At 35.3% G+C, this 13881-nt stretch overlaps 1 protein-coding gene across 1 annotated transcript in view; it reads right to left on the minus strand.

Moving 5' to 3' along the window:
- Positions 1–2051: 2051 nt before the first annotated feature.
- The window catches only part of SMARCA1 (SWI/SNF related, matrix associated, actin dependent regulator of chromatin, subfamily a, member 1), a 30571-nt gene continuing 18741 nt past the window's right edge, over positions 2052–13881 (minus strand). The window contains exons 19-24 of the mRNA XM_009889347.1: positions 12325–12447; positions 10459–10591; positions 9318–9436; positions 8908–9120; positions 3629–3739; positions 2052–2523 (exon numbers count right to left, since the gene is read on the minus strand). Coding sequence (XP_009887649.1) covers positions 2452–2523; positions 3629–3739; positions 8908–9120; positions 9318–9436; positions 10459–10591; positions 12325–12447 — 771 coding nt within the window. The 3' untranslated portion in view covers positions 2052–2451. The remainder of the gene's footprint in view (positions 2524–3628; positions 3740–8907; positions 9121–9317; positions 9437–10458; positions 10592–12324; positions 12448–13881) is intronic.

Raw genomic sequence — 13881 nt, forward strand, 5'->3', positions numbered from 1 at the left:
CAAGATAACAGGTAGTTCCTGGGAGCATCTATCATTCTTCAGAGAAGCTGTCTGATCAAGAGGATAATATCTGGAAGAACAATTGCATGATATTTTGCTATATAGCTAGTATATCATGTCATTGAAGGAGGAGAAAAGTGAACATTAACTTAAACCAAGAAATCTGCGTAAAAGAATAAGTTGAGATATTACCATTTTAAGACTTCCCATACACGTTGCAACACAAAAAACATGCAAGTCAAACAAAGGTAATCTGCAATAACAAAACCAGAATACACTTATTTCAAGACTTAAAACATTAAAATATTCACCCAATGCTAAATAGGAGCAATGGAATAAGGTCTAGACCTAGCCATATAATTCAATAAAAGTTCAGTTGGTTCTTCCAGCCTTTATTTCCCTCCTCTTTTACTTGTTTTTATAGTTTCAGGCCATAAACTCACTAAGTGACACGAGAGTCAAAAAGCAAGTGTAAATAAGGCATCTTCCTCTCTCTATTAATAGCAGTACCCCAGGGATTTGTGATTATATATGTACGTAGCTGTGCAGCCTTTTTCCAGCCCATAATTACACAGGATGTCCTTCTCCCAAGGATAAAGCAGGATGTCAACAACTCCAATACCAAAATAGCATTTGAAAAGACACCCTTCTTTTCTGAGTAGACCTATCCTATCTGGGTTGCATACTCATTTAAAAGCATATGTTGACACTCATCACTAACCTTCTGACTGAAAATTGTGCCCCACCATTATTAGATGTAGCTCTCAGCAGATGAATACCCCTTTTTCACACTACAAGTCTTACAAATAAAAGCCCAGTGAAATAATTAATAACTTGGTCCCCAAACAAAAGCTCCATTCCAAAATACAAAATCAAATTATTAATCTTTCAAAATGCTCAGCCAAGTCATCACAACCGTTTTTCCCCAAATCCTAAACAGATTATCAAGAAAGGCTAGAAATTACTCATCAAGCTTACACAGATTAATCCCAGAAATCTTCAAAGACATTCCAATAGATTTTAAATGACATAAAAGAATATGGGCAGAACTCTGTCCTAAGACTCAAGAACTTTTATAAAGCCTTGAATTTTACAAATACAGAAGGTAGCCAATGCAAAGCATGAAATACAAAGAGTTTAAAGTTTTTTTCATCTCAAAACACCTCAAACCACAGAAGGAAGCAAACTGCACTAGAAGAAATTTACAAGTAGTCTTCAAGGGAAGTACCATGTAAAGCACACTGCATTAATCTAGACTTGACATTATGAGGGCATGTCTCACTGTAGCAAGGTCCATACTAAACACCAGATCAGAGACAGAAGATTAAAGTAAAACGTTAGATGTCACAGTCACTGTTCTACTGATCCAGGAAAGGCAGAGACTCCAAGGTGAGCAGAAACTATGAACCTGCTTAATAAAGGCCATTCTTGCAAAGTCAAAAAATCATACATCCAACACTTTCATCCCTTCATTAAAACAGAAATACTAAAAAGGAGCACTCCATAACATATCCCCATTGCTTCTGACTGACATGTTGAATCAAAGGTAAAAGCAGAAAGTTAGCACAGATAATTAGAGCAACAAAGATCCTTTAGCAGAAGACAGCATAGCTGAGCAGCCTACCAACCAGAAGATGAATTATTTTGTTTGTTACTCAAAAAATAAGCTGTTAGTTGACTACTTCAGTTTATTAAGCATAGAAAAGTTTTCATCTAGAGGTCATTCTGAAAAACACCTCAGCCTGTTTTTAAGCACGTACAAAGCTCAGCAGAAACCAGTGATAAAGAAGAAAAAAAAATTAAAAAGATTTGCTGGTTTTCCTTCTGAACATTTCAGAGAAAAATGTCAATTTAACGCTGACAGCAAACAAGGATGTCAGTCTAATTAGATTTTTTTGTTCTGTCATGATCCTGATCCTATCTAAGTACTCCTCTGAAAAAAAATCTGATCAATGATGAAGGCACAATTATACAAACCTTAACATTCACCCTAAATGTAGCTATGCAAAAAAGGGAGAGAGGGTAGGGAAAACAAAGGTGAAGTATATTTCTTTTCAAATAATTAAGTCAGTTTATTTTCCAACAGCCATATAAATTTAAAATATGAAACAACAATAATACAGCTATAGAATCTAGGTTTTCTTTCAAAGCAGCAGCATATAAAACATATAAAAGCTAAAACCTCAGCACAAGCTTCAAAAAAACAAGGACTGAGTGAATTTTGCCGAAGACATGAAACTCACGAAATACAGTACACAAAAATACTGGAATGCATAAGATATAAAGCTACACATTTTAGGTAAGGAAAGACATTGTAAAGTATACAAAATTTGCAAAATTAAACCATGGGATTTGGGGGAGAGTACCATGAATACAAAGAAGTTGGCAATTAATACTTGTAGATGGAGAGAAGAAAGTGGCAGTTTTACATTCAGCATTCAGTTTTTACATTCATGACTTCACTTTCTTAGCATCTTTTTTTCCAGAGTTCTCAGCAGCCAAATCTGCTTTTCTCTTCTGTGACTAAAAAGGAAAAAAAAATAATTCATGAATTCTATGAAATGGTGGCATTATAAAAAAAAAAAAAAATATTTGAAGTACATGACCAATTATTCAAAAAGATGACAAGTGACCTTAATGTGTTATATATTTCAATTCGGTTTTGTATAATATAATCATAGAACGGTTTAGGTTGGAAGGGACCTTGAAGATCATCGAGTTCTGGCCCCCCTGCGGCGGGCAGGGATACCTCCCACCAGCCCAGGTTGCTCAAAGCCCCATCCAGCCTGGCCTTGAACACCTCCAGGGATGAGGCAGCCACAGCTTCTCGGGGCAACCTGGGCCCGTATCTCACCACTCTCACAGTGAAAAATTTCTTCCTAATATCTAATCTCCCCTCTTCCAGTTTGAAGACATTCCCCCTCATCCTATCACTACATACCCTGTAAAAAGTCCTTCCCCAGCTCTCCCATAGGCCCCCTTCAGGTACTGGAAGGAGCTATAAGGTCTCCCCGGAGCCTTCTCTTCTCCAGGCTGAACAACCCAACTCTCTCAGCCTGTCCTCATAGGAGGGGTGCTCCAGCAAAGGGCAAACAAAAATCCCAGATTTATACACTTAATTCTCCTACCCCATTTATCTTCTTGAAATCATTACATGGTCTCAGTGGTACGGGTACCACACGTACCATGAATTGGACGAAAAGATCAGGACCTTGACTTATACACAACTCTGTTCTAAACTCTTCAAAATAAAAAAAGCAGTTCTTATAATTTCTTCTTCCAGGAACTACCATGTGGGGGAGAAATAACAATCGGAGATTAAATAAAAGCAAACATATGCTGTAAATACGTAGGCAGAAAGAGGGTAGTGCTACGTTTTCTTAAAAAGAGCCTTCCTGTCCTACTTAAAGAACAGACTCTTCTCAAAAAAATAAGCCCGACATACTATGAATTGGCATTACCTCTGTCAAATCTAGGACAGCTGTGAATAGACAAATATTTCAGTTTAATCTCTCAACTAATGGTTTATACTAAAACAATCAGTGGCTATAATTATCTTTTTCATTTTCTAACAAAATATAATTGAATTCTGCCCCACTAGAAGTAAAGTAAGTGCTGCTAAACGTACTGCTGTAACTTTTGCTCCTCTTTTCTTCTTCTCAGCTCTTTCTTTTTCCTCAATTTCCATATTTTCTTTTTCTATTAATGATATGAGAGTATTGCAGCGTCTCTGAAACTCCTAAGGAAACAGAAAACATCAAATTCTAAATAAATTATACAAATTCTCTCATTTACATAAATGCTCAAAATGCTTGAATTCCAAAATACTTACGTTTTCCAAAAACATTCAATATTCATGTACTAATAAGATTAGCTTAGTTATTGTTCATCTGTCTTTACCTTAGTGTAACCATCCTTATAAACAGAGAGAGATTTACTGAAATATTCACCTTCCTGGCAAGGAGTTTTCATGATTGCCTGTACCTTCCAAACTGACACCCCGAAAGACTGATTGATCTTTCATCTTGTTTAGATGAAACAAATTACAGCCTGACAGCATGCTATGCCAGATTTTGGGAAAAGAGGTCTTCAAGTACGTCTCTAAAGCAGAGAGAAAAGGAATCAAAGCTATCTTAAACAATACTATTCCGTGGCACACAGAGAAGTTTTTTGTAGTAAGACACTGTAGAGGTCCTAACTGGCAAAAGTCTATCAAGTCTTAAATCATGAACTCACTGTTGTATTTTTAGTCAAACAGGACCCAAACGGTAGCAGGCCCTAAATGCCTTTAGCATCAAGACTTCTAAGCCATCTGAAAAGGATCAAGATTAAGTGCCGTAAGGTCATTTATACATTAAAAAATATTTCCAATACAACTCTGGATGTTTCTGCACTGCAGTTAACAGTTGTCTTTGTTAGACAGAACTCATTTAACTTGGATAGTTTCTTGTATCCCATCTCAAAAGAGATCTCTTACCAAATACATAATAATACTTGGTTTCATTATAATTATTCAGTATGTTCTACGTACATTGAGAACAGTGATTCCATGGCCTTTCTTTCCAACTCAAAGCAGGAAGCTTTCTTCTGAGGAAAAAAGCTGGAAAAATATGTCTTATCTCTATTAAATTCAATGAAGCAATTTTTGAACCACAAGCTATTTGCAATGAAGTGAACAGGTGACCTTTTTGCCCAGGAATTAGTCTCTATTTTCGCAGCATCTGTAACCTGTATATTGCCTCAGCCATCATGTTACATGATGGAAAACAATGCAGCCTGTACGCTTTCTTAATCCTGAACATTCTGAAACACTTGAGCATATGACTCATCTTTAAGACATTAATACCCTCAAGCTCAACCACATTCCTTAAGTTCTATAGTTTCCACAGATTCCTCTACAAAGGGTGTTCCGTGGCCTTGGGTGAAAGCTGCGTAACTCAGAACTGACACAGAGAATCCTGCCACCACACGCTTTTTTTTTTTTTCACTGGAAAAAAAAATTCTTCAGGATATTTTTTTTACAACTCCCTCCTGGAAATATTCCAGTCTCACGCAGGCAGCTTTGCAAAAGGCGTGTTATAATGAGTCATTTCTATCACATCCATGTAAAAGTAACCCCACACCCCCCAGTACAGGTTCAACCATAAATTAGGGTGTCATGCTTATGCCCTGGAATGTGACAATCCTGCTGGTGCTAAAATACTCTCAATTCAACCAATAAAAACCCTCAAATTCCACCCACACAACAGTTTTTAGATAAAAAGGCAACAAGTCTGAGAAAACTTGCGTGCAAGCCATCCCAATACACACTGCATCCCCAAACATAGAACACAGAGAGCCTCTGTCCCGAAAACATGCACTCTACAGATGAACAGAGATGTTAAAAAGTAATAGAGAGAAGTAGAAAGATGATTGTCAATGTCAGAAACATTTTACACCATTTAAATTTGTTTATATTGCATTCGAAGACTTAGGAGCTGTAGGTGATGAGTGATGACAAACTGCTCCATAATAACAATCAGCTAGATCTTTTCTAGTATATAAGAAACTGGTTTGCGTTGAATTCAAGACAAGCAATTAATCAGAAACAACTAGGAAATAACCTTGATCTATTTGCCTAAGGCATGAAAGAAAATATTCCTGTTTCCTGGGAAAAAATGCTTGCATACATACATACATTTATTAGAGTACATGTTCATGGTTAGACTTTCCAGATGGACTACTACTCCAGAACAACATGCTGTGCACAGAGGATGGATTCAAAACCAATTTTCCCTGGAGAATCACAAAAGCAGTTGACAGTAAGATGTGACATTCACAGAGGTTTCTTCTACACCTACCATCAGAAAGAATCTGCATGATAAATCCTGCATCGAGCAACTGAAATTTCAATACAGACTGATCCATTCCATTTATTACTATAAAAATACACTTAAGAGTTTAAAATGCCTTGCACCTTCAGAGATGAGATTTTATTCAGTGTGGCCTGATACTTTTCTGTTTAGGATGCAAAGAGGTAAGATGTACTTTGCTCACCCCTTCATAGCTATAAAGACTAGTATTGCAATAAATAAGATGGGAGCACTGAACCATCACCTTCTGCATGACTGGAGGCAGAGATGCTGACTTGGGAGTGAAAGTAGTCCTAAGCTCTGTCAACAGGCCCGTATATTCCTGTATTTACAAAGGAGTCACTTATCTTATACTGGGTAGAGTTTGCAGTTAGGTAAAAGAGAATATGCATAATTTATGACTTCAGAAAACAGATACATGATTCACTACTGCCATAATATTTTCCGTTCCTCCTGCATGGACAGAAATAAGGGAACAATAACAGCTAAACTTAAACATTTAAACCTCTGTGTCCAATGGAAAAAAAAAAAATTACAATTTTAAGCACCCTCAATCTCTTTGAGAACTTACATTTTGGGTAAATAATCTGGTTTTGGAATAAATAAATGAAGCAGAATTTTTGTTTTCCAAGGAGAAATCTTCAGAGGAGAAGAAACAGAAATAAGAAGATGGAAGATAAATTAGCTATTTATATGGAACTCAAGAGACATCTAGTGGTTAGTAGAACAAATTTTTCTCAGCGAGCCCATTACGTCCTTTTCAGAAATACGCTGCCCTTTCTATCTTGTTTCAGATCAGTTTCAATGTAATAAAGGGTAATTTTGAGATCACATGTGAATTTCAGTATTCTAAAAAATTTTTATCTGCTTTCACTGAACTTACTATTTACTCCTTTATAAAAAGATTTGTATTTATACTTCATTCATTTTTCTTGATATCAAATGACATTCCAGCACATTTCTTCATAAAAATTACCAAGCTGGTGCAAAGCAGACCCATAGAAATTAATACTTCCACAAATGTCAGGATATTTGAATACATAAAATATATCAGTGATTGGCAGTTATCAACTATAAAAAAACCACACATATGACAATTTAAAACACTTAAGAAAATCAAATGCACGTTGAAAGTGAAAGATTACTTTAGCTTTGTATTTTCAAACTATTCTTTTTCAACTGTGTAATAGCAGAAAAAACTAAAAATATTAATATTAATGGATTGAAAACAGAAGCCAAAAGATTCACTATATGCCCTCAATTTCAGCATTAGACACCACAGAACATATTTCTACACTTTAGCAAATGATTCCTATCCCCTTTGAAAAGAAAATTATCCTGAACATAATGATCTGCAAGAAGCTTTAAATCGAATATTTAACTCTACCCCTGACTTAACTATATATCAACCAATATTAAATGTTGAGCTACATTTTTAATTTCTAGTATCCATTTCTATGATTTACTTAAATGGATTCCTCCATAGACAACTTAAAAGAAACTTCATAATAGACTAATATTGGACATTTCTCTCTTTATAGACATAATTTTAAAATCCAGTATTTCTTCAAACAGACGTTTCAGATAGTAAAGCTTGTAATTCTTTTTAATTAAGGGATAACTGCTGCACTATCCAGAAACACTTTAATTGCCGAAATATCAAGTAGAAATTGTATTGCATAATTATAAGTAGCACTGGGAAAATCAAATATTCCCACCTGTTCAAATACACATTTTAAATATTTTATCTTATGTTTTATTTATTCTTAGCACAGCACCCAGAACTCTGAAGGAACATTTTATAAACAAATCCTGAGGCCAGGAAATGAAGACAGTAAACAATAATGCACAGTGGTTCTGCAATTGCTAGGCTAAACTACTAAAAAATCCAGATTTGTATACGAAATGACATCTAAGTTACATGACTGCAGCACAGAATTTAATTAGAAATTTGCTTACAAGACAGTGGGGAGAATCTATGAAAGCTGTATAAGGTACAGTATGCTCCACTTTTTTGTATCAGCCATGACCAACATGGTTTTGTATTCAAGCACACAAAAAACCATTCCAGCTCTCACTCATCACAAGTGAGTAAGATGAAGATATTTCCAGTATTATAAAAAATTTGGAAGTACATCTTTCCCCTATAAATACATTCACATGAAAATGCATGTGTTTCTTATATAAGGTGCACATATTTAAAGTTTTACTCATAACAAAAAGGACCTGACTCAGGGGAGATCCGAGCAAAGATTCCAAGGCAAAGCTAACAGCTTTTCATCATTAAGAGTCCCATATTCTGAGGTTGGTACCTACATAGCTTATTATTTGCAACCACCGAAGCTTCTGTTAGTGTTACCAATTGCCCCTTACTGACTAAATTAAAAAATGGCTCTGCTCTTCAGACAGAGATAGGAAAAGAAAAATACAGCTAAAATTCAGAGTACTAGTCTATTTGCTATCAAACTCTAAGTACAAACAAAATCTTCAGAAAAGTATAACTAAAAAAAAAATTTAAGCACTTGCACATGATAACCCTTATTCACAACTACAAAGTGCATTTTAAACCAACTGCTTCAATGATTAACTCTTACATGAATCACTAAATTTCTTCATGCTTTTAGAAATTAAGTACCAATATCACAAAAGGTGTTCTTTCCTCCCAGTACATAATTCAGATGTTTTCAGCCTTTAATATTTTGCCATTCTGAAAAGCAGCCTTATTTTAAGAGACATTGTTTGGTGAAACTTTTAATTTGTAGCAAGAGTAACAAGGATATTTGTAAGGATAGTCTATCTCTGCATTAATCCCTTTGGGTAACATAAGACTTCAGCTAGGCGGGTTTTCTAATCTGTTTCAACTGTTTTGTGTTTCTTGCTGTACCAAGGAAAAAAGTTATTTTATTAAAATCTAGAAATGAGAATAAAAACCGAAGTTATTTATTCTTCCTAGACTCCAATATGCTGGCACAAATCCCAAATTTTAAGTGATGGTCCTTAAAAAAAGGAACAAGATACTTGATATTATTAATTAGCCTGTGTAACTGATACCTACCATTGCAGTTCTAGATTTGATAAACCAGTCAAATCTGAACTGAGGAGCATTGCGCACACACTGCCTTAGTTCCTCGTACACATTTTCTTTGTCAAAGCCCATCTTGTGTAACATGCATATCAAAAATCTGTCTTCCTCTTCTGTGTAGTTTTTCCCCTTGTTTGTTCCATACTGAATACGCAACTGATGAAAAGGTGCTTTATACCTTGCAATCTGAATGCAAAACAAAATAAGGACTATTAAACAAACAATATTACATCAAGTATTTATTACATATTAGTACAGATTACTAACGCATGGTATAACATATATGCTATATAAAAAGCTAGAACTTCCATTCCCAACTATTCTTTTCCTGAAGGAATTTGGAAGAAGTCAGCAGCAGAAAACAAAAAACCTGCAACAATTACTTTGGCATCAAGGGCTTTCTTGATACTGATCCTCCGTTGAATTCTTGCCTCTCCTCGTTCAATTTGAGCCATAATCCTCTCAATGTCTTGAAGTTCATTACAACGTTCCCAGAAAACAGCTAAAAATGCAAAACATAATTTTAAAAATAGTATCTTTTCCTCTACTCTTACTACTTTACTTAGTTCAGGCACTCCAGCAAACAAACAAAAAAAAACAACAACAACAAAAAAAAAAAAAGGAATGCAGTTTGTGGTTCCATTAAATCTTAAAGATTTGCTACTACTCCCCCTTTTACTATGCTAGCCAAGAAATAAACTTGCACAGGCCCTTTATTCTATGTCTTTAGAAGTTATCTAGAAGCAAAGGTTTAGTAACAACTGTAACAAAGTTTACATTCAACATAATTAACTGTAGTCATGTAAAACTCTGAAAAAAATTACTTTCAAGGATAGCTTTTTGTAACAATGGTGAAACGGGTTAGAGCTGCTAGTCTAGCAGTGAAACATTCCTATTTCAATTTTTACTACCTATCCTAAGGTCAACAGAGACTATTTAATCTATCTGTTATAAAACCTAGTAATGTGTAGCTTCTCCAGTCACACCTCTTAGCGAACCCAAAATAAATTCAACACTTTGAAGGGAACTCTTGTGGAGCACTTACTTTTTAAGCTATAGGAAGAACATTGCAAAGTTAGATTTTATGAAGATATTTAGTAAAATTAAATCCAAGTATGGAATAGGAGAATTCTGTACAAATTAAAAAGCATTCTGTAAATGCAAAAGACAAAGATACAGTGTACTAGCTAAAATAGCATATATACTTACAGCATAAACAATCACATGGCAACTATAAGGCAACTTCATGATTCCACAAGACCATGTTGTCAATTTAAAGTAACTATGCCAGGTTCTAAATTTTGACTAAGGAGGGATAAAGGCAGCCGAAAGCGTATTTATATGCTGCAAATTCAACCTTTTTAACAGAATTAAGTCTTCTGAAAAGAACCATCATGTACTTTAAAAAAAAAAAATCATTCTTACACACATCCAAATTCTACATCTTGTAATTTTAAAAGGACATGTAGCAAAAATGATGGTGATACCACATGATTAAGAAATACATTTCAAAATATCACAAACCTGAATACTCAATGACCTCCTCAGGTGACTTTCCCTCCACCTCACGGGCAATATTGTCTATATCATCACGACCATATTTCTCATTAGCTTTAATAAACTGGTTAAAATCTCTTTTATTCCAGTTTGTAAAACCCTGTAAGCAGTAAGAGATCAAGAAATCATCACTAGGTAGAAACGAAACATTTCACAAAATTTTGTCTTATGTATGTATCATTTGCTCCAATTGCCAATGCCTCTGCAATGTCACATAACTACAGTGGTTAATGGTCTTTCAGGATTTCCATAAACTTGTATTATCCAGGGTTTATTACTGAATCATTAAAAGTCTAAAGAGTTATTTTTGTGCATGACTCCTCATGCATTATTAAGAGCTTTTTACTCTTCTTTCTTTTTAAACGTTTTACATGGTATTTATCCAAAGAAACAAGCTCAATGACAGGTTACTGAAATTTTATTTAAGTCACCCTTCAGCAGATACAAGCAACAAATGTCTTAGGAGTACAGAGTGCACCAATACAAGTATCATTACAAGTTCATAGACTAGTGCAAGTATCTAAAGCAGGAGCTCCTACTTCGGACATTTACAAACCTTGAACCAGACAAACAGTTGGATGAAAGCATGTCAAGAAGCTATTTCTATTCCAAAACGATGCAATCAAATGGAAATCCTATAGTACTGTCAAACGGAAAATTTTTTATGCACCAAAGAAATTAATCCAAAACTGAACAACAGTGAAGTGAGATGCAATGCACAAAAACATCATCCAAGAATGAGACATTACAATTTAAAGACAGGGAAAGGAGAAAACATCAAGAACAAACAAACAAAATCACATGCCTGAACAGCAATTTGTACAGCACTGAATTTCCTTCATCACAGAAATATATTTACAAGTAACTCTGTCAGTTCTCCAGCTGAATACGCTCACTCCACAATTAGATAGCATCTTTACAAGCAGTCCAATATACACAATACAAATATTTCTTTTTAAACATTAACAGCAGTACTGACATGCATATCAGTACCAGCTTAAGTATTTCCTCTGTCATAAACAGGTGAAATTAATGGTCAAATTGTGATGTTGCAAATTTCTTCTCAAGGTATACTACACCCAATTCTTTTACAGAAAATTTTCCAAATCAGAAAATCCCGTTACTTTTTGAGACATGCTTTTCTTCTTAACAATTAGCTTTTAATAAGCCTACTCAGCAGGGTAACAGTCCAAACAGTCACGAAACTAGCCACTGACAGGAATGCAGTCCCAGTATAAAAGGAATCATAGAATCATAGAATGGTTTAGGTTGGAAAGGACCTTAAAGATCATCGAGTTCCGACCTCCTTGCCATGGGCAGGTACACCTCCGACTAGACCAGGTTGCCCAAGGCCACGTCCAGCCTGGCCTTTGGCAATCTAACATGGAACGTGCCTAACAACTGAACCGGGACAAAATTAATGGATGTGACACGATGTCTTATACTTCTGTGTAAATACCATGTATGTTGATAGAGGCTTGTCCTCTCTGATTCAAGCCCTTATTGATGAAAAAACATGCAAGCTAGATGCATATACGAGAAACCCACTGATTGGATTTCTGCATGTATTGCTGGGCAGCGCATCTCCTATACAAGTCGTTGCCTCAGAAACATTGCAGACATTGAAGGAAATAGTAGATGACTAAGACATAGACTTGTTCAAGGACAGGAAAAGTCCCTCAAAGCAAAACCAAGCAACATCATTACATGTTATAGAAAGAAGAAAGCACACAACATCAGTGTAGCTTTCCTGTGCATATTTGTCATTATTAGTATTTATATTTCATACTAGTAAAAATACATAATGAAATACTTCAGCTGGTTTTATTTTACCTGTGTTAGAAGCTTTTCTTTCTCTTCAGTTTCCTCAGTATTCAGAGGCATAGACTCATCTATCTTCTTTTGCTCCTCTTTTTGTACCTGAGCTGCATTTGGGAGGTCAGGATTCCTGGGAACCTAAAATCAGGGGTATCAATAAACAGTAGTGCAGCAGTGTTATTAGAGAGACTGTACACTTCTCTATCAATCTTGGTTTACAATTTATAAACACGCATTAGACCTCACAGGACTGATGTAGTCCATACCCACTAAGCATTTGTTGTCACAGAACAAAAAAACCAAAGCCAAACAAACAAAAAACCACAAAACCAACACCTCCCACCTCAGCTACCCTGAAGAAACCAAACCACGACAAAAATATTTTTTAAAATAACTACCAGAATATTTCCATCAGTATCTACAAAACTGTTGCAAAATTGAAAATACTATCCTCCAAGACAAGGTGATGTATCAAATACTGTCATTTATCTATGCTTGTTCCTACTTGTCTCACAAGCTCTTAATGTAAAGTTTATCTTCACCTGTAAGTAACAAAAGGGTCCTATTCACTTTTTCTTTATGGAACTTTAGTGAAAAACACTGTAGAACACACATAAATGGTAAAATATATTTTTCCCAACTATTTAGTATTAAAGCACTGATCTGTACAACAGCTACCAAATGTGTTTTACCTAGATTCCAGTCCTCTTACTTAAATCTTTCCTCCCAAAAATACAACTATATTTTGTGAAATCTATGTTATAATTTTGTTATGGCCGGTACCCACCACTCCTACACACAATGACGCAGGGATATTGGGGGAGACAGAGCCTCACCTAGTGTAAGCCATCATAGTTCACTGATGGCAGTGGCACTTTTCATTAGCTAAGGATCTGCTTTCTTACATCCAATGGTTTATAATGTTTTAGGATTACAGTGAAATACTATGTTCTGCCAGGTTTACCATAAAGCTGCGCACACTGCCAAAGTAAGGACCAGATAGACAATGTCATGTAAACAAGGCCTGTCAAAATTTTATCTGTCCCTCTCCACATTGACAACAATTTAGTATTTGTGACCTTTAAACTGTGTATTGCAATTCCATACCACACAACAGCAAACAAGCCAGAAACCAGTGTCTAGTAAAGATTTTGTAGACCTTACATATTTCTACAGTAAAAGACAAAGGAAGTTAAGAGCTGGTTTTAACATCTGACTAAGAAATTTTCTTGGCTTTGGTGGTTTAAGTGAAGACTGACACATAAAGCTTGGTCTCTAGCTACTTGATACATTCTGATATTGCTTAGGGCAGTCTTCAGTTTTAACAATGAACTCTCTTCAGATGGAAAGTTATACTTCCATTTCAAAGCACAAACTTAATCATATTTATCACTATCACCACCAGTAAACAGTCATGCTAAGTTTTTAAGATAAATCTTCATGTTCAACCTATGCAATCTGACAGATTTTGTTAACAGAACCAAACCACTTCTCTTCTTACATGTATACTGTCAACACTGGCAATTCTTTCATCCTTATTTGTTGGAGCATTAATTGAAGATTTTCTTTCCC

The sequence above is a fragment of the Charadrius vociferus genome, unplaced genomic scaffold (genome assembly GCF_000708025.1).
Source record: "Charadrius vociferus isolate BGI_N301 unplaced genomic scaffold, ASM70802v2 scaffold7, whole genome shotgun sequence".
Lineage (NCBI taxonomy): Eukaryota > Metazoa > Chordata > Aves > Charadriiformes > Charadriidae > Charadrius > Charadrius vociferus.